The following is a 20867-nucleotide window of genomic DNA, read 5'->3' on the forward strand; positions in this document are numbered from 1 at the left end:
AAAACACGTGGGACAAAGTAGACCTGTCCTCACAGGGTGCATCTTGGCCCCGTCCCTCCTCAGGGATTGGCTAAAAGCCCTTTGGGAGTCTGGCTCCCCGGCACAGGGACCCTGTTCTGCTCTCAGAGTGATCATAGACAGGCCGGGCCCGTGCAGAGGCTGCTCAGCCAGGCTCTCAGTCCGTGGCTGCGGTGGAAGGTAGCCCAGTACCCCAGCCGTGAGGAGGGAATCCACCTGCATTCTGGGCTTGGCTGCCGTCCAGCAATGGGGCTGGGGGCTTGCTGCCCCTCAGTGGGCCTCGAGTTCCCACCTGCACAATGAGCAGTTTGAGCCAGCTAAGTGTGCTTGAAAACATCCATGACCGTGGAACTCTGATGCCACCAGATTTGTCAGTGCCTGGCTGGGAGCAGCATCCTGGGAATCAGGAATGGGGTGGAGGAGGAACGGTAGGGGCGGGAAGGGCAGGCCTGTGGTGCCGTGGCGTGACAGGGAGCAGATGGCAGGCAGACCCCAACCCCTGCTCGCTGTGCATCCAGAAAGTGTCTTATCTGAGGCACTTCCTTGCTTCAAGGAGCAGATGACAGCCCCTGCCTGCATATGATTGCCGGTGGGGCTGGCAGTGCCTGGCCACCCCTCACAGTCCCAGGTTGGCCCACTTCAGGGGGTGACATGGTAAGTCCTTCAGAGAGGTTTTTTTTAGCATGCTTACTGGCTCATTTTGGCACATCCCATCCCTCTTCCAAGAAGAAAACCAAACAGGTAAATGCCCTGTGTTTTTGATTCTAGAACTTGAGAGCAAGAGCAGGAGTTTGGGATCCCCTCTCTGCAGGGACCCTACCTATGACCGCACCATCTGCCAAGTCTGCTGTGGTCACCTGGCCCACCCTGCAGAGGGCCAAACGTTTTTTATCTCTGGCATCGCCTTCTCGGCTCCGCCTCTTTCAGGGGAGAGAGGAGAGCTGGCCCTCGCCCGACCAGGAGCCTGGCGGGATAGGCCTCCAAGCAGCCCCAGGTCCTGCCAGCCCTCAGTGAGCGTGTTGCTGACTTGCCATCAGCAAGGAGGCGTGCTGCCGCCACCCCCCTCCAGTGCAGGGCTCATATGCACACCCAGAGCCCTGAAAAGCATTCAGAAGAGCAGAATTGTTTCCCACCTACCCTAGAAATCTCCAGGGTGAGAGACCGGCGGGGAGATGGAGGAGCTAGGCTTCTGCGAGCAGCAAGCCCTTCTCAGGCTGGGCGGACACCTTGCCTGCTCTACCAGGTTTGTGTCGGGTCCCTGGGGACCTGGAGCTAAAGCAGACCTGCCCCCACTTAGGATGCATTCCCAGCCACAGGCCCACCCCCTGACCATCTAAGGGGCTGACCCTGAGTGGTCCTGGCAGAGACTTAGGAGGGCAGCAAGCCAGGAGGGCTTCAGAGAGGAGGTGACATCACAGCCAGGCTTGAGAGGGCACCCCAAAAAGTGAGAAGTATAAAATTCACAGCTCTGTAAGGGGGCGGGCGTGGTCAGTGTCCGGGATCAAGGGAGGAGGGGTGCAAAGGCCAGTGAGTCTCGGGCTTCAGCTGAGGTAGGTAAGGGAGCTGGCTGTCAAGGATATAAGCAGGGGAGGGATGCGCTCACATTATCTTTTTCCTAACTTGTCCTGGCCCAGGCTGGGTGGATGGATTGGGGGCAAGAGTGGGAGGAAGAGGCAGGATGAGGGCCAAGCTGGGGCAGGAATGTTAGGGGCACAAGGTGCAGGCTTGGATGCCAGGGAGGGCCAGGGGTGTGGGAACATCCCTGGGGTTATAGCACAGTGGAAGAAACCTTTTCTAACAATTTATCAAGAATAAAATGGGCCACCTCCCGAGGTGGTGAGCTCCCCAGACGTGCAGGCTGAGGCTGGTGCCCACCAGGCAGGTTGTGGGGGCCAGGCGTTGGGGCCCATGTTCCCCAAGTGCCTGGAGCCTCTTGAGGCATGGGCACCATATCTGAGGCCCCATGACCCTTGCCTCTGCCCACAACCAGGCTCACCCCAAGTCCCTGGCAGGCCTGTCTTCAGACCTCCTCCCCTCCTCCCCCAGCCTGTGCCCTGACTCAGCCAGCATGGAGGGCAGGGGTGCCATGGGAGGAACAGAGCCACTCACCAGGGGAGGGTCCAGAAAAGTCAGCACCCTTCTCCTTATATAGCCACCCCCAAACACGATTTGGAGGAACAAATGTGAGTCTTCCATTCATCCTCCCTGATTATTCCCCGAAGGACGTCAGGGGCCCTCCACCCCCACGTGCTCATAAGGCAGCTGGGAGAGACCTTCTGACCCCAGATCAAGGTACACTGGGAAGAGTGACCTCCCTCTGTCCTTTGAGTCTTCAGAGGTTCAGCCAGGGAAGAGGGAGGCATTCAGAGAAATCCAGGGTCATTCTGGGCCCTTAGGATTGATGGTGCAGAGCAGGGCACGCCCCTCTGTGCCCTAAGGAAGAATGAGATCCGGGAGCAGTAGGGTCACACCCAGCTCCGGGACTTGGCCTGTGGCTCTGGGCCAGCCCTGGCACACGCCTGCAGGGTCTTGGCACATGGTCGGGCTGTGTTTCTGGCTTTCCCCCTCTCCTGTTAGGTGTGGGAAGGAGCCCGAGACCAGCAGCAGAGGGCTGGGGCATGTGGTGGAGGCTTCCCTCTGGGCTGGTTGCGCTTGTCCTCCCTGTCTTCAGAGCTGTGGGCATGGCGAGGGGCCAGCTCTGGGGCTGCCCCTCCTGCTGTGTGACCCTGAGGGAGTCAGTCCTCATCTCTGAGCTCCGCCCTCCCCGATGTGGCTGTGCGAGCCCATGGTGATGAACGTAACATGGTGAATGTAATATGGTGATGTCTGCAGTGCCGTGGAAGAGCCGGGCTCTTTAGTCTTACACCGCTAGGCCTGGCAGGCAACAGAGATGGCACCTTCTCGGCCATTACTGTACATCTGGGGGCAGGGTGTCAGGGCCACAGTGGCCAGACAGCTGCTCAAAGCTGTCCCTTGTCCTCTCAAGTGGCAGCTTTTCCTGAGCTGCTGCAGAAGCCCCCTGGGCCCAGTGGGAAGTTACAGCGTTGGTGTCAGGCCATGGGTGAGGGTGGCCTCAGCCTCCTGGTTTTGTCCAGGCCGGGAAGCAGCTAGTGCCTTGTTTGGCACTGCCTGGGATGAAGGGTGGTTGCCAGCCTTCACACAGCACCCCCAGACTACTCGGGGGTGGGGGGGTGGCGGGTCTGCGTCCGGTGTAAGCCCAGGGATCCAGTGTGGAGGCTGTGGGGGCTTGGTCCCTCCTGGGACTGCTGGAGCATAGACTTAGTCAGTGAGCACCCATGGGAATAGGGCCCTGGGAGTTGCACCCCCCCTTGGGTACCCTGCTGGGGGCCCCAGGTAGAGGAGGCAGCATTGCTCACAGCCCCCGTCCATTCTGGGCAGGAATTTCCCTAGGGTGTTAGCCACAGAGAGCCAGCTGTGAGCCTGCCTGCTCCCTCCAGGCCCCCAAAGTCCTGCCCCAGAGACATAAATCCTAATGTCCAGGCCCCGCAGCCTCAGGCCTGCTTCTCTTCACTTATAATTCGCACCCTTGGTCGTCCTTTCTTTCGCCATGCCTCACCTGGACCACTATGTCTCAGACACCATGCTGGGTGTGGGGATGCCCCAGGGAGCTGCCGAAGGGCAGGGTGCCCAGTGCAGCAGTGGGCTGAGCACAGACTGAGGGAGATGGTGGCGGGGCTCCCCAGAGCCAGCCCTGCTCCAGCTCAGCCTTTCAGACAGTGAGTTTGGATGGCCGAGAAGTGGAGGAGGGGATTCCGGGCGGAGTGCACCCCGGACAAAGGCAGGTTGGAGGGAACCGGGGCATTCTGCAAGCTGCAGGTCATTTTCAACCCAGCCCTCTAGACTCTGGGCATTGCTCGAGCGAATGCACATGGGTAGGGGCCAGGCTTGAGCCTGTCTGGCCAGCAACAGCTGCCAGAAGTTCACAGTGGCCACCTTTTGACCCATCAGTTTGACCCTAGGAATTGGTCCCGTGGCTGAGTCAGCAGCTGCGTGGAGGCACAGAGGCTCTGGGCTTCTCCCACTGGTTGCATTTGACTAGGCATGACCTGCGTGTTTCCCATAGGGGACAGAACAAGTACATATGTGCCATGCAACCATTCAGAGGAGGAGAGTGCGGAACAGCACGTGTATCCTTTGCCACCATCTGCAGGGGGACGTAGGTGGGGGTGGCCACCCTCCCACTCCCCTCGGGACAGCAAGAGGGGTCCGAGGCATCATGGACTGGGCAGAGTGCCCTCTGGTACTGTGGCAGCCTCCAGCCGCAGCAGCCCCCCCCTCACACGCTCACCCCCGTCCATCTCACAGGGCATCTGGCGGATCCCCGTGGACGAGATCGACCGGCCAGGCAGCTTCGCCTGGCACATGAACCGTTCCATTGTGCTGCTGCTGAAGGTGCTGGCCCAGCTCCGGGACCACAGCACCCTGCTGAAGGTGTCCTCCATGCTGCAGCGGACCCCGGACCAGGGCAAGTGAGTGCAGCCGCCCGGCCTAGTGTGTGCTCGGCCCCGTGAGGGCAGCTCGCGCTGCCGGGGGTCAGAGCAGGAGCGCACACGCAGGCTAGAGCCCCTCACCCACCTGGGGCGTCTCTCCGCTGGTTGGGGAGCCTAGACCAGCCCTTCTCTCCAGGGGCCTCTCTGTCCGGTATCTAGACCACACCCTGCCCTGTGCCCCCTGGGGCAAACACAAGCTACCCCTTTCTTTCCTCCTGCTTCCCTTTAGCTTGGGGCTTTCAGGGTGCTATCAGGTCTGCGGAAAGACAGGTGTCCAGATGATAGCCAGGGTCCCTCAGGTGAAGGCGAGTAATAACCGGCCAGGCAACAGGGGGACCTGGGCTGCAGAGGTAATGAGGGATCCCTTTGCCAGACAGGCCCGAGGGGCATCTGCTGCAGCTGCCACTTGGGGGGCTTGTAGGGGATCCTGGGAGACGTGGTCTGGCCCAGCTGGGCGAACAGCTGTCCTCTGAGCCTGCACTGCTTTACCTTTTCCCGTCTCATTTACCTCTAGGAGCTGGGGTGGGTCCTTTAGCCGGGGCCTGGGGCGCCCTGTAGACAGGCTTTACAGAGAGAAGCCAGAGGCCCCCAGCTCTCACTCGGCCTGGCCCTGCCCACCCTGCTCCCGGGGTTCCCGGCCAGGTCCGGAGAGCCCAGGGCAGTCTGTGCTTGGTGCCGAGGCAGGAGGCTCAGGGAAGGCTTCCAGGGCATGGACCGAGGCAGGAGGGATGCTGAGGGACCAGCGGGTGTTCTCAGGGCAGGGAGGGGCGTGGGCCACCATCCAGGGCCCTGTGGCTCTGAGGCTCTGCTGTCTTCTCTGGCCACCACTGTGTGCCTGCAGGAAGTATCTGCGAGATGCTGACCGCCAGGTCCTGGCACAGCGGGCCTTCATCCTCACTGTGAAGGTGCTGGAGGACACCCTGAGCGAGCTTGCAGAGGTACGCCTGTGGCCCCTGTCCTCTCCCAGGCCGCGGCCCCGGCCACCTGTGAAGTAGCGCGCTCTGCCTCCCCCGCTGGCGAAGGTCAGCACAATAAGGAAGTGGCAGACACTTAGTGAGGCACTGACCCGCTTGGCAGATGTGGACTTGTGGTCAGGGAGGACAGTAGCCACACTCCTTGAGGCTGCTACCTGAGCAGTGTACCCCCACCTGGCAGGTCGACCTCGGGGTCACAGCAGCTCTGATGTTGAAGCACATGGTGGGCTCCTGGTGGGCTGAGCGAGGCCTCGGATTGCTCCAGGCACACCTGCTTCCTTTTTACCGCCCCCCCCGCCCCCCGAGGCAGGCACAGCCCTCACTGCCTTTCATAGCTGAGCACCCTGAGGCCTAGGAGGTTAGGTCACCGGCCTAGCAGGAAGGGTCTGAGCCGGGGCAGTGCCGGTGCAGGGGCTCAGGGTGGCGGCCTGAGACTCCACCTCGGCTGCTGTGCATTAGGGGCACGTGAGAGCCCAGAACAGAATTCAGCAGTGCAGCAGTATGCAAGGTAGCCCCTGGTGGGTCCCCCCTCCCCCATTAGATGCCCAGGACTGCCCTAAGGCCCGCATTTAGAGGAAGGCCATCCCCGCACAGGCTGGGCCTACTCTTCTGGAGCAGCACCACCTCCAGTGCCCCATCAGTCCCTCTCAAGGCAGGAGGAGCAGAACAGGGAGGGACTTCCTCAGGCAGGTCTCCAGGCCCAGCCTGGGCCAACTAGCAGACGGGCAGACCCAGAGTGGCCCAGGATGGGCACCCCTGACACCCAGGGGTGTTTTGTTATGGTAGAAGCACAAAAGATACAGTCTTTTACCTTCGGTTTTCTCGTAGGGGTCAGAACGTCCAGGGCCCAAGGCCTGTGGCCTCTCTGGAGCCAGGATGACCACCGACGTCCCCCACAAGGCCAGCCCCGAGGATAGTCAAGAAGGCCTCCCCCACCCCAAGAAGCCCCCTCTAGCTGATGGCTCAGGGCCAGGGGCTGAGCCAGGGGGCAAAGTGGGCCCTCTCAACCACCGGCCTGTGGCCATGGAGGCAGGAGACAGCACAGACCAGGCCGGGGAGCGGAAGGACAAGGAGAGTCCCCGGGCAGGGTCTGCCGAGCCCATGGACACGGGTGAGGCCACTGCTCGCTGCTCAGACTCCGAACGGGCACCGCCCCCACAGCCAGGCCGCCCCCCAAGGGACAGGGGCCCCGAGAACCGTCCCACTGAGCTGTCCCTGGAGGAGCTGAGCATCAGTGCCCGGCAGCAACCCAACCCGCTCCCACTGGCCCAGCCAGCCCCGGCCGCCGCCCCTACCACCACCAGTGGGGCCAGAGGGGGCAGCCACCCCGAGGAGCCACCCACATGCCCCAGCCGGAAGAGGAAGCTCCTGGAGGACACAGAGTCGGGCAAGACACTGCTACTGGACGCCTACCGGGTGTGGCAGCAGGGCCAGAAGGGTGTGGCCTACGACCTGGGCCGCATCGAGAGGATCATGTCCGAGACCTACATGCTCATCAAGCAGGTGGGTGGCCGCAGGGCAGGTCTGCAGTTGTATTCTCACCAAAGGTCATTCGCAGTTTGTTTCAGGGTGCTAGGGCCCGTGGGGCATGCTTGTTAGGTGTCATTCCCACTCCCGCCCTGCTGTTCGCTTCTCTACATTTGAGGTTTTCTACCACAAGCGGGCCATAGAGTCAGAAAAACAAGGGTCACGTCCAGTCATCGTGTTGTACGCTCTAAGTATGGGGCGATTTTGTCAACTGTATCTCAAGAGAGCTGGGGAAAATACACCCACAAAAAAGAAAACAAAAAGGAGAAACAACAAGCTTGGAAAACTCTCTTCTCAACTTTAAAGGAAATGAATCCATTTGCAGAAATCTTATCACATCCAACACAGGGGGACAGGACCCCTGACCCTACCTTGGTGCCGGGCTCTGGGGCACTTCCTCAGAGACCTTTGTGGCTGGCATCTGAAGGGGGCTGCAGTGCCCTGAGTATGTGAGCAGGCACTGCCGCCCTTCTTGTTTTGTTTTGTTTAAATAGATTAGACATACAGCTCTTTCTCTATTTAAAATGATTTGCACAGGAAGAGCCCCCAGAACTGCAGTGGCTGGTTCAGCCTGGGTGCCCAACCTGATAAGCGGTTTCTTCCCAAATCGTGTCTGTGTGTGGTTCCACTTTGGAGAGTGCCTGTTCTGTCACCCCCTCACCAGCATCCGGGATCAGCCTTTCTTTGTTTCTGTTGCTGATGAATTAGGAAGAACCATGCCCTGCATTCCCTGCTGGTGAGGGTGGGCCCTTCCTCACGCCCTGCCCACCGCTCCCCCAGGGCAGCCTCCGGGCCTCCCTGGCCTCCTTTGCCATCCCCCTGTGCCTTGGGCTTGCTTTTGGTCTCTGGGTCCATCAGACCTTCCCCCCACCCAGACCTCAAACTCTGAAAGGCCTTGCATCCCGCTCGCTTGAGGAGCGGGATCTGGCTCCGATTCTGCCAGCCTCAGCCCCTGAGGACGCAATAACATGGTCCCGTCTAGGCGTGATCTCGACAGGGCTGGCCTGGCAGTGGCCCTGTGGGATGGACCCGGGAGATGGATGTGTGCTTCTGCCCATGCTCCCCAAGCAGGGTGGGAGTGTCAGGGGATCTTCACACTCTGGGGGTTGGGATGAGGCCAGCCACCATGGCCCGGGCCCTTTGACTTTGAGCATTTCCTTGCCCAGGTGGACGAGGAGGCTGCGCTGGAGCAGGCTGTGAAGTTCTGTCAGGTCCACCTTGGAGCTGCCGCCCAGAGACAGGTAAGCTGGACGCAGCCTGTGCCAACCTCCTCCTATGGGGCTGGCCCCACGCCAGGGCCCCAGGCTGCAGGCCGAAACATGGGCACACCTCAGGAGGGACCAGCATGGGGCTAGCATGGGCCAAGGAGAGATGGACAGGTGGCCGCTGAGCTTCAGGCCCACAGGGAGCCCCTGATTACTGGCCCAGGTGGAGCAGCATTGTGTGGTAGGTGGGGCCTTGGCAGGCCCGGACCCCAGCTCTGAGTGTGTGACCTGAGGGGTCCCCTCATCTCAGCTGCCTTTTCTGTAAATGGGGAAGATAAGATGGTCCTTACCCAGCTGACCACACCTGGAAAGGTGAGGTCATCTGGGACAAAGGTAGAGGGGGTGATGTGGGGCTGGGATATGAATTGGATAGGAGCAGAATGGATGGGGTTCCTGGGGTTTATTCAGCAAGGGAGGGAGCCGGGTGGTGCCAGGTTTGAGAAAGCCTCCCCGCCGTTGAGTGGAGAGAATGGGCTGGGGCAGAGGCCCAGTGAGCAACAGGTGGGTTTGAGATAGCAGAAGATGGGCCAGTGTGACTTGGTGACAGGAGGAGGGGTGAGCCCTCCTGGGCTCTGGCCGGCGGATCTTTCTCTAGGAGAGAGGTCTAGGCTGGAGCCCGGGGTGTAGGTGCCCCAGAAGCCATCGGTTTGGGGCTCAGAGGCCACAGCTTTTGAGGAGTAGTGGGACTGAGGAGGGGGTGAGGGGCCGGGGATGAAGGAGAGAGGGGTCCCCTGGGAGAGGCCCAGCCCAAGAACAGGCCTGAAGGCAGGATCTGGCCAGCAGAGAAAGGGGGCATCCTGTCTAAAGCTGGGGGGACATTGCAGTCCTGTTCAGTAGTGCCAACGGGGCATCTTCCTGCACCACACTTGGGCATTTCTGCAGGAGTGACCCCTGGGCCTGGGTCGTTGGGTCAAAGGGCAGATACTTGCCATTTGAATAGGTGTGGCCTCTTGTCCCTCCAAGGGTGGCCCAACTGCCCCTTCCCCAGCAGCACAAGAGAGCAGGTCTTGCCCTCCCATCCTCGCCCACACATGGCCCTTTCTTGGCATCTCCCCCCGGGGAAGTACTTCGCAGGGAGTCCGGAGGCAGAAGCTCAGGACAGTGGGCATCCATCCACCTACAGCCTGGGGACTCAAGTCCCAGGTCCCCCAGCAGCAGGCTGGTGGATGCCCTCCGTATCCAGACAGGCTTCCTCTCAGTGAAATGGGATAGCGGGCCACCATCCCTGCCCAGGCTCTAGGTCTGAGGAAGTCCAGTTCAGTCTTCACCAAGCAGGCTGATCCCTCAGCTGAGGGCCAGAAGCCCAGGGGAGACATGCCCCAGGCCACCAGCAATCCCCGCCGCTCCATGGCCAGAGCAGCCAGAGTTCACGGCGCAGCCCCTGCCGCCCTCACCACAGCCTCTGCTGCTTGGGACAGGAGTAACTGCCCAGGGCCCCAGTGCGGGGCTTGGCCCCAGGGGTCCCCTCCTGCCTCCTCTGCTGACCCAGGTAGGGGGCAGGTGGGCAGTGGGCACTCCCGACAGAGGAGGACTGTTTCTGATGCAGCCTTTAAAAGGTGCTCCAAGGGCGCCTGGGTGGCTCAGTTGGTTGGGCGACTGCCTTCGGCTCAGGTCATGATCCTGGAGTCCCGGGATCGAGTCCCACATCGGGCTCCCTGCTCAGCAGGGAGTCTGCTTCTCCCTCTGACTCTCCCCGCTCTCATGTGCTCTCTCTCTCTCTCATTTTCTCTCTCAAATAAATAAATAAAATCTTTAAAAAAAATAAAAATAAATAAATAAAAGGTGCTCCAAGTGATAGAACCACACAGGAAACCCCCAAACACCTACCTTCCCTGTCCTGTGGCAAAAGGAGGTGCTGAGCTGGCAGGAGCCAAAGGCAGGGAAGAGTCCCATTTCTTAGTTGAGGAGATTGAGGCCCAAAGAGGACCAGCACCCAGCTGGGGCTGGGCCCGCCTCTGGCCAGTGCCAGGGAGGGGGCGGCCATGCCCCTGAGCCTGCTTCTCCTGTCCCTCAGGGAGGGTCCGTTTTGCTGGAGGCATGTCCCAGTTGCCATGGCAGCCCAGCACACACCTGGAGAGTGCTTTGGACATAATTAGAGGCTCAGTGCTGTTGCGGTGGCTGAGGCTGGCTCCTGCAAGGACAGACATAGCACCCACCTTCTCCATGGCATGTCTGCCCATGAGAGACAGGTCTGCCCTGCCCATCCTCCCCATGGAAGCCTATGCTCATCCCAGACACACATCACACAGCAGAGTCGCAGGGGCTGTCCCGGACCCCATGAAACCGGGGACAGGACATCTCAGGCAGAACAGAGATCAGAAGAAGCAGAGTTACGGCGGGGAGCCAGCTGCTCCCCAGCACCGAGGTGCCCCCAGCAGGTGTGAGACCTCCCTGCACTTGTAGCCACCAGGAGGGCTCCCACTGTCCCCAGTGTGGGCCCATTCAGATAGTACAGTCGGCCCTAGGCTCACACACAGGGACCCACCTTGCAGCATGCCCTCAGTGAGCTGCAGCCTTCACACCACCCCAGGAGCGTGGGCTTTGGGTGCAAAGCAGAAAGGACCTGGTGGCAGAGGGAACAGTGTGGACAAAGACTGGGAGGCCCCAGTGGGCCTGGCTCGCCTAAGAACAGAAGGCCTGTGGTGGGAGCTGCTGGGGCGGCTGAAGCCAGGTTGTCTGGCACCGTGGCTTTGGGGCTGCAGTCTTGAACTCAGGAAGCTGACTCTTGGTGTCACCCCAGCTCCCTCAGGATGGTCCCACCAGTAGCCCTTGGGAAATCGCCCTCCAAGACTGACTTTGTGTTATTGCAGTCCCTGCATCGGGTGCAGCGACCCCCTGCCTGGAGTCGTGCTCCTCTGTGTGTGGCACACAAGAGTGGGAGCATGAGGTCGGCCAGCCCTAGGCCCTCTGCTGAGTCCCTATCAGCAGGGCCTGGCCATCCTCTCAGGGAGGGGCTGTGGGTTCCCAGCAGTTTCCTAGCATTGCAGAGTCCTGAAGGGCTGCCTGGGGGCCTCGTTGGCAGCATGGGGGGCTCAGGGTCTGGTGCCACAAGGGCATGTTGGCAGGCCCAGGCTCAGGCAGGTGTCCTGTGGGATGGCGAGGGCTCTGGGCTACCCAGCCAGCCCTCCTCACCTCCCTTTGTTCTCACAGGCCGCAGGGGACACACCCACCACCCCAAAGCACCCCAAGGACAGCCGAGAGAACTTCTTCCCCGGGGCTGTGGCCCCCACGGCTCCTGACCCTGTGCCAGCTGACACTCTCCAGCGGCCCAGTGACACTCACACCAAGCCTCGCCCTGCACCGGCCGCCTCCACGGCGATCATCCCCTGCCCTCTCTCAGTGTCGGCCTCCACTCCAGACCCGTCCAAGGACTCTGGACCCCCCCGGCCACATAGGCCAGAGGCCACCCCCAGCATGGTCTCTCCGGGCCCAGGTAAGTCCCGTCCTATCCACTAGGCGGTGAGGCCAGAGCTGGGCCCAGGCCCCTGCCACCTGTGGCAGCAAGTCCTGCTCCTTGCATGGGGAGTGGGGGCAGGGTGGGGTGAGGCCAGGCCGGGGCGAGCCCCAGCCTGGTGATTCTTGAGAAGCACATCACAGGGGCCCTGGAGGGCAGGGGCACAACCTGCTGGCGTGCGCACCACTCTCTTAACCTTCCTCCCATCCCAACCAGCAGCCCCCTCACGGGTGGGACGAGGAGGGAGGGGCCAGCATTGACATCAGGTATTTACATGTTTACACACTGCTCTCTCTTACCACAAAGCCTTGTGATGAATAGATAAATAGGAATTCTGGAGAGGAGAGGGCATCCTGACTTTGGCTTCCTGAAGACCTCACAGGCCTGTGAGCCATCCCTGGGACCTGCTGTGGTTGGGGGCATTCCTGCCCAGGGCCCTGTGGGCAAGCCAGCCAGCATGGGGCAGGGCAAGGCTAGTCGGTGGGCTTGTGAAGGACGAACAGGGCCCTGGGCTCCGGCAGCCAGAGGGAGCCCTGGTTCCATCTAAAACCCAAGATGCCCTTGGGAACGGCAGCCCACTGGCAGGCCAGAGGGCAGACAGGCCTGCAGCTTTCCCAGGAGGGGACACTGACTCTCCGTGCCAGGCCCTCCCCCTGCCCTCCCTGTCCCGTTCCTGGGACCAGCCTGTGCCTCTGCTGAGGCCCTGCACGGGCCCTTCGCTCCTGCAGGCTCCTCTGTCCGCCCAGTCACAGTCCCATGCAGCCTTTTGGCCATGCCGCCTTGACCTGAGGGCGGCGGCCGTGAGCAGGGTGCTGCCCGAGCGGAGGCCGAGGGTGGCAGTGTTCCCTCTCCTCGCTCTTTCCTACAGCGTAGGTATCAGGTGCTGATGTTCTCACCTGATGCCGGTCCCCAGTTTGCATTGAGGATCATGGAAGTATAGGGACCCTCTGCCCCGTCGCTTACAGTTACCCTGGTCATGGCCTCATGAGATGAAGCATCACTTCCCTTAAGTCAGCTCTTGAAGCCGTTTGTTCTGAGGGGAGCCTCTGAAGGCTGCAGGACAAAGAGCAGTTCCGCCACCAGGTGACCTTGTCTGTCCCTGCTCCCCTCTGCGTAGCTCACCGCATCTCCATGTCCAGCACGCAGTGTGGAAGATGGAGGTGATACACATTCAGCACAGTGCTCGGCAGGAGCGAGTACAGCCACCATGCGCGTTCTGGTCGTGGTGATTTCAAAGGGCAGAGGCCGTGGGAGTCCACAGCCCAGGGAAATCGCTCACTCCCACGAAGACTTGGCTTACCCCAGGGTTTCCCCCCCCCCCCCCCGCACCTTAGGCTGTCTTGGCCTCCACCTGACTCACCCCTGTGATCCCATAGCCCCCGAGGATCAGGAATTCAGAAGCGTCAAGCTGTCAGCTGGTCATCTCAATTCACTCAGTTGCTGGCAGGTCTCAGGTTCTCACCGGCTATTGACTGGAGGCCTCAGTTCCTCCACTCTGGGCCTCTCCATAGGCTGCTCAGTATCCCCACGTCATGGCTGCCAGCTTTCCCCAGAGCCCGGGGTCTGAGAGAGAGAGAACACTTGAAGGAAGCCACACCGTCCTTTATACCCTGATTTTGGAAGCGGGTGACCATCACTGTTGTTGGCCACACATGAACGGGTACAGGGCGGGAAGGTTACTCAGGGTGTGAATCCCAGGAGGCGGGGCCGGCTGCCTTCCTTCCCTCCCCTGCTCACCATGCCCTGGCTCCAAGCAGGCCCCAAACTTGATTCGCACGTTTTTTCCTCTGTTAGATCAGGGGAAGAGCATATGTACTTCTCGGTGTTATTCTTCATCCTAAAGAATTGATCCTTTCTTCTTTCCTTCCCCCAGACTAAACTGAATACCGTTTTGCTAGGATGGAACTCTTACATGACCCTGGGAGTGGGGGCGGCCCTGGGTGGAGAATATGGGACACTTGGACCTCGTGCGGAGTGACCTGCCGGCCTCTTGGGGCTGCCTTGGGAGCTGCAGGCGGATGGTGTTTTGCTGGCCGACGGTTCCCAGGGCTCTCTGGGGTGGCATCAGGGCCATGCTGGGACGGGCACATCACCTCAGAGCCCACTTCCCACAACCTCCAGGACAGGGAGAGCACCAGCAAGGAGCTGCCTAGCACCTCCTGGTTCCCCAGAGGTTACAGGGTGGCCAGGTGATGTGATCTGCATCTGCCTGTGCTGGTGCCCAGCGGGCAGCCCAGACCCGGGGGTCAGTTTGGATGGACAGGAAGGGCAGGCCTGCCCTGCGGAGGCGCCTGGGAACTAGAGGGTGTACAGGCTGGGAGCTGTAGCCAGAGACGGCGACACAGGAGGTCGCAAGCCACCTGAGAGGGCAGACTTGGGATGGATCCTTCCAGGATACCATCCCCAAGGTGTGAGAACAGGGGGAAGGCAGCCTCAGAGGAGACCTTGACTGGCGCCATCCCCAAGGTGGACAGCCCTGCCCTGCCCCTCCCCCAGGCCTTCCGGCTCCAGTCAGGGGAAGGCAGCTGACTGTGGCTGGCTGGCAGTGTCCACTCCCGACTTGTCCCACCTACTGCGGCCTGCAGATGGACGGGGGCACTCCCAAGCTTCCCTGGTCACTAGCTAAGACCTCACGCATCCACCCAGGTTGTGCTGACCAGGGCCGCTGGCGTCATGTGGCAGATGCATCCCCTTGGGGAGGTCAGGGGGGCTCGTGGGCATCTGGGAGGCTCCTAACCATGTGTCCCCCACTCCCCACCTCTGTGGGGATAGCATGTGCTATCTCTTTGTTGGGTATCTGCCCACCACGGGCCTGGACCTGGTTTCATGCTAGAATAGTGCCTGGCCCATGAATAAGTGAGGGTCCCTTTTGCTGAGGGGTCAGGCCTTCAGAATGGGGAACTAGATCAGGGAAGAAGAGTGGAAAGGACACTTCAGGCCACGGGGCCAGCCTTTAGGTAAGGAAAACGCTTGCCTCAGCAGGGCGCTGCCAGGCAGTGAGTTGAACAGGCTGTAATGCCGGCCTCATGCCATTTTGAGAAGCCAGGAAGAGTCTGAGTCAGGACTGGCACTTCCAGGACACTGGTCCTTAGGGACCTGGTGCCCAGGCCATGAGTCTGCCTGGGGGAGGAGGGAGAGTGGCCCGATGGCAGAGGATTCCAGCCTGGCCATATATTTCCTACTGACAGACAACCTGAGGCCAGGGGAGAAGGGCCCATAGGGCCCTTCTCTAAAGGCTGTGCCTCCAGGTTGATCCCCTCCTGCTCAGGCCCACCTGCAGCCCTCCTCACAGGCCTCCAGGGTGGTCTTGGCAAGGGGAGGGGGCTGCCTGGCCTAGGGAGCACTACCCCACATGCTTGAAGCTCTTTGCTAGATGCCCTTGCCCGAAGTGTCCCTTCTCCTGGTGGCCTACCAAGAGGAAAGGGCCTGCAAAGCATGGACAGTCCCCTGTCCCCTGTCTTCTACGTGGGGTAGAAGAGAGCCAGCCTGACACCTGGCCCCCTGAGGGCAGCCTCCATCCATTTTGCCACCAGCTCCAGGCCCTCCCTACAGCCTGCTACCCGCCCCCTCATCATGCTCCTGTCCTATAGATACCTATCAGCAAGGAAGCCAACTGCCCTCCCAGGCCACCCAAGCAGCTCCTCCAGAGCCCTCAGGGAACAGCTGCATGAGAAGAGGTTGGGCAGAGGCAGGCAGAGTGTTACCACCTATAGAAAGGCCTGGAGCAGACACCCACTGGGCTTGCTTCGTGAGTGCGTGCCCAGCCATGGTGAACCGAGTCCTGGCCCAGTGGCACAGGATTCTGGCTATGGTCCCTGCTCCCCGGGTCCAGGAGGGCAATAGGAGGAGCCTTCCGAGGTGCTCATCCCTGCCTGCCATAGTGTAGGGGGCTGGACCCTGGGACAAAGAGGCTGTGAAAATAACTGCCAGGCAATGGGTCCTAAGGAAGGGAGGGACTGGCTCATGGCATGGGCAACCAGGGAAGGCTCTGTCCTCCGGGAGCTGGAAGCCAACAGGCAGGAGGCCAGGGTACTAAGTCACCCCAGCTTTGTCCCTGTCCCAGGAGCTTTCACTCCTGCCTGGCCCGGGGCGGGGTGCGGGGAGGGGAGGCTTCACCTGCTGGAGAAGGGAGAGGAAGGACTTGATGGGAAAGTGTGGGAATGAAAGGGTGGCGGGGCGATGGCCATCTCGGCCTGAATAAGAAGGAAGAGATGAGTAAGGTGAGGAAGGGAACATGAGGAGGCCTGGATGCAGCAGGAGCTGAGGGGCAGCTGCAGGCGGGGCCTGGGGGCCTGGGAGCCGGGGGACCGATGCTGACTAATGGCCTGGCTGGCGGCCATAGACGCAACTGGCACCTTTCGGGCCCATCAGACCTTGGCTCAAAGGAGGCCAGTTCCCGGCCCCTGCCTCATGCCAGGGAAGGTGTGGCCTGGCAGGAGGGCACGGTGCCAGCACACCACTCCATCCACTCTGGTCTGAGCTAGCTGGTTTGGTTTTGGGTCCTGACCATGTTTCTGAGTGCCACTCCCACAGGCTAGAGGGGAGAGCCCATGAGCCCACCTCTAAATCCCATGATGGTGTTTGATGGGGCTGGAGGCCCCACAGTGTCCATGTTGTCCCTGCTGTGTCAGGCACACAGTGACCCCAGCTAGTGAGCCAGCCCCACCAGTGTCCACCTGGAGGGGGAGTGGTTTCCTGCCTGTACCAGCCTGGCCCCACCCATGTGATTGTTCGAGAGAAGCCCCTGCTGGTCCACTGGTGGAGGTGGCGAGCTGCCTCAGCGCAGGTCCCCTGCCAGGTGTCCCAGGGTTCAGGAGGGAAGGGCCCTGTTTTCCAGGCTGGGTGAGGATCGTAACTTGTGGCCCTCCTGTGCCCCCACAGAGGGAGAAGAGCTGGCAGGAGGGGCAGAGGGCCTGGGCTTCCCGCCCCAGGAGCCACTGCGCAGTGAGCAGGTGAAGACCATCCCTGAGAGCCCTCCGGCAGAGCCGCACTGCTGGCCCACAGAGCCCGTGCCCCGGACAGGCGCCGAGCCCACCTGCAGCCAGGGTAAGGCGAGTTGGGAGCCACCAGGGGAGCTTTGCCTGGAAGGATGCGGGGTGGATCACAGGGTGAACGGCTGGCTGAACAGGACCTGGGAGGACCCAGTGGTGGGGAAGCCGAGTGGAGTGGCAGCTGGGCAGGGAGGCCTGGGCTGAAGAGCTGGGGGGTGGAGAGCCCCTCATTCTACTTCCAGCTCCACAGAGACTAGTGAGGGTCGGTGGCCAGCCCGAGCTGAGGCTGCTTAGTCCCGGGGAGGAGCCTCCCCAGATTGGGGGCCAAGGGAGGGGCTTACATGCGGAGGGAGGAGTCAGGGGCAGGCAGAGGGGTGGCCAGTCCCACCAGACCACTGTCCGTGTCGTGTCGTAGTCATCCTTTCCCAACTGGCCAGCCCCCCTTGGGGATTCCTTAGGTTCAAGGATCTCACCGACCCAACTCAGGGCGTAGGGCCTGCTGCCAGCCCCTCAGAGCCAGGCGTGGGCTCTGAGTAAGCCCCGCTCCTTTTAAAGCCATGGGACTTCGGAGGAATGCGGAGACCAGCTAGGCTGACCCCAGGGCTCCTAACTCTTACAGCTTCCCGGAGGCTGCCAGCCCCGGAACCGCTGCCTCCAGGCTCTGGGGATATGCAGCTCTGGAGCAGAGGGGAAGTGGATGCCCCAGGGCCAAGTGACTTGGCTCCGGGCCCTCGCATCCTCCCTGGGGTGTGGACAACATTAGGACATGCGTCCTAGCATTGTTGCAGGGATGCAACAGTTCGTGTGTGCACAGCCCCTGGAGGGCCTGCAGAATCCCTGGGAAAGCTCCAGGGGCTTGCCTGTATCCTAGTCCCTGGGCCCCCCAGCCCAGAGCCAGACAGGCAGTCAGGGAGGCAGACATAGGAGGAGGCCTGGAGCCTGCCAGCCAGCACAGACCAGGCCAAGAGAAGGCACCATCGGTCTGACACAGCAGGAGGAGGCGCTCTTGGTTGCCTCTGTCTTCCAGAGGGGAAACTGAGGCCCAAGCCAGGGAAGGGCAGGCAGGCCCAGGAGGCTGTGAGCAAGGCTCAGCTCCCACGGTCCACCCCACAGTCACCAGCTCCAAGGTGCCCAGCGGTGTGAGTGCCCAGCCACCTGAGGGCCCGCCTGGCAAGGCAGAGCCCGGCCGGGCCAAGTCACGCCTCCTGCCCAGCATGCCAAAGCTGGTCATCCCCTCGGCCGCCACCAAGTTCCCCCCTGAGATCACCGTCACGCCGCCCACCCCAACCCTGCTCTCACCCAAAGGCAGCATCTCGGAGGAGACCAAGCAGAAGCTGAAGGTGACCACGGGTACCGAGTGGGGGGCATGGGCGGGACGTGGCCTACAGGCGGGACTGGGGCCAGGCCGGGGCCACCCCTGACCAGCTCCCTGCCTGCTCTGTGTGCAGTCGGCCATCCTGTCTGCCCAGTCGGCTGCCAACGTGCGGAAGGAGAGCCTGTGCCAGCCGGCCCTGGAGGTCCTGGAGACGTCGAGCCAGGAGTCCTCGCTGGAGAGCGAGACCGATGAGGATGACGACTACATGGACATCTGAGGGCTGGGGCCGCCCCACCTTGGCCTGAGCCCCTCGGGGCGTGCCAGGCCCAGGCGGAGCGCTGTTTCCCCACGCACACCCCAGTCTGCTCAGCCTCCATCCCTCGCGGTGTCCTCCCCACCCGCCTGGGCCGTCGTCTGTCCCCACCGCATGGGGGCCCAGAGGAGACCGAGCTTGGCCACGTGAAGATGGCCACAGCTCACACAGCAGGGCTGGCATCCTTTTCTATGAAATGTTGACTTTGTATAACCGTGCCCGCGCCCAGCCCAGGTGGCCGTGTCCACACCTCGACGCCCGGATGAGCCGGCTTCTGCCTGTGTCACAGTGGAGGGGTCATTTAGGGTTGGGCTCGCCCCACTCCCTTTTTTTGGTTTCTTTTCTAATAAAGATGGAACAGTTGTGTTTGCCTCTTTGTTCAACCCCCCGGGGGCCTCCCTCAACTGGTTGCTGTCCAGGGTTTCTGAGCCCTTCTTCTTGTTGGTCAGGGACCAGCCCTTGGGCATCCCAGGAGCAGGCAGGGGTTGGGGCGGTGGGGGGGAGTGAGTCAGTGGGGAGAGGTGAGCACAGACCAAGCAGGGCAGACCCTCTGTGTGGGACTGGAGCCAGGCCTGGAAGGGGTCTCCACAGTGTCCCCTGAAGGACTCAGAGAGTGTGGGGTGTTCCCCTGTGGAGTGTGGGCAGGGGTGGGAGGAGGAGGCTGCAGGGGCCCCTGAGAGGTAGGGTCAGTGTCAGGTAGCGGGAGGCGGGGGCTGGCAGGAAAGGTACTTACCTCCCACCACACTTGCCCTCTGATAGAACTGGCCATATAAGTTGTGGGGCTCTGCAACATATAATGGGGGTTCCTTGTCCAAAAATTCATTCTTTAGAGGTGACAGCAGAGCATCATATAAACCCACGATGCTGGCTCTGTTCTCTCAGGCTCCAAGTACATCTGTTTTGGGGAGGCACAGGTTGCGGGGGCCCGAACCAGCCCTTCAGAACCCCATCAGTGCCTTGGGGACCCAGCTGTCTTCCCCCGGATAGATCTGGGCTGGCCCTGTTCTCCCTGGAAAGGCTCTCTGTCCGGGAGGGAGAGGGGATGCTCCTTGCTGCCCTGTGCCCCTCATGGGCTGGGCACCGCCAGGGTCCCCAGCGCAGGCCTGGCAGAGCCATCATGGGGACCCAGGAGCATAACAGCCTTGGAAAGACCCTTGCCAAAACTGCCCCAATTCAGGCTCTTTGCAAGGTGGGGCCAGCAGTTACTCAGCTGATGCCCCCTCCCCAGATTCCTAGCTTCTCAGACTGGAGTGCCCAGAAAGAGGAATTTCTGGGAACAGCCCAGCAGTCTCCCAGGGCTTCCTGGCTCTCAGGCCCCCAGGACACCTGGGACCCATCCTGGGAGCATTCCTATCATCTTCCTTCCCCTAACCTGGGCCATAGAGAACACCTTTGACCCTGGGCCTGGGAAGAGGCCCAGCACCAGTCCTTGGCACCTGCCTACAGAGGGTCACCTGAGCACCTGGCAACCAAGCTGGGAGATGTGGCTTCTAACTGCCCCAGCTGGCTTTCCTGACACCTATAGGTGCTGCCTCTCTGATGAAACTGCAGGCCCACCCACCGGACAGGAAGGGGTGGTGCCCAGGGAACAGGGGCTGGCCAGATCCCAGGAACTGAGATTGGACACAGCCAGGTGGCCTAAGCTCATAGCCGCCGCCAGCTTCAGTTCCCTTCGAGGTCTGGGGATGTGTCCCCTTTGGATGCTGCCCCTGGGGAGAGAACCATCTGTCTGAACACCCAGCCCAGGTGGCAGGGCCCAAGAGAGTCCCAGGCCTCAGGAGTGGAGTGGGGTCCCTGAGAAGCTGCCTGGGCCCTGGTCCAGCACCGCAGCCTCTCCCAGTGATCTTGACCCCACCTGTCTACATCTGGACCTCTGTTTCCTCCCCTGCGTAGTGAGAAGGGAGAACACTGAAGAGATTATGCAAATTCTATGAATGATAGCCAGGGGTGGGTGCGGCTGGGTGGCTCTTCTCTGGAGCCCAGGGATTCCCCAGCAGGGGGTCTGGTCTCAGCCCCTAACCCCACTGTTAACCTGCCCTGGCTGGGCCCCTCCCACAGCCTTCACCTCCCCCCGAAGGGGTTCCCCTCCTCCAGCCCTCCTCCAGCACCCACGAACACCAGAAAGTTACTTGCTCCCTCCTCCCTGCGAGGCTGTGGGGAGGAATTGTGAATACCTGCTCTGGGCAGGGAAGCTGAGGAAGAGGGAGGAGAGGTCTGTGGCTGCGGGCTCCTGGCTGCTGGAATCCTGAGATTGCTAGAACCACCCCCCCAAATCCCAGCGCCTGCGGAGCCCCACCCCGGGTTCCCCGGGCTGGGCCAGAGGTGGGATCCGGTGGTCTGGGTCGCAGCCTCTGGACATGGGGATCTAATCCCTGGAGGCTCGGACCCCCTCCTCCCGTGTGCCGGCCGGCGGGCCAGGAATGTGCTAACGGGGCAGGTTGGGCCCTATCGGCCCCCAAGGGAACCTGTGGACTTTGAGAGGTGGCCGGGGCAGGGCAG

At 61.5% G+C, this 20867-nt stretch overlaps 1 protein-coding gene across 1 annotated transcript in view; it reads left to right on the top strand.

Moving 5' to 3' along the window:
* Window positions 1-18731, top strand: part of CABIN1 (calcineurin binding protein 1) — a 155512-nt gene extending 136781 nt beyond the window's left edge. Inside the window, 9 exon segments of the mRNA XM_044921054.1 lie at window positions 4345-4508; window positions 5371-5467; window positions 6332-7006; window positions 8197-8271; window positions 11446-11728; window positions 16631-16795; window positions 17768-17842; window positions 17845-18080; window positions 18189-18731. Of these exon segments, the coding sequence (XP_044776989.1) occupies window positions 4345-4508; window positions 5371-5467; window positions 6332-7006; window positions 8197-8271; window positions 11446-11728; window positions 16631-16795; window positions 17768-17842; window positions 17845-18080; window positions 18189-18332 (1914 nt within the window). The 3' untranslated portion in view covers window positions 18333-18731.
* Window positions 18732-20867: the final 2136 nt, after the last annotated feature.

The sequence above is a fragment of the Neomonachus schauinslandi genome, chromosome 14, assembly GCF_002201575.2.
Source record: "Neomonachus schauinslandi chromosome 14, ASM220157v2, whole genome shotgun sequence".
Classification (NCBI taxonomy): Eukaryota; Metazoa; Chordata; class Mammalia; order Carnivora; family Phocidae; genus Neomonachus; species Neomonachus schauinslandi.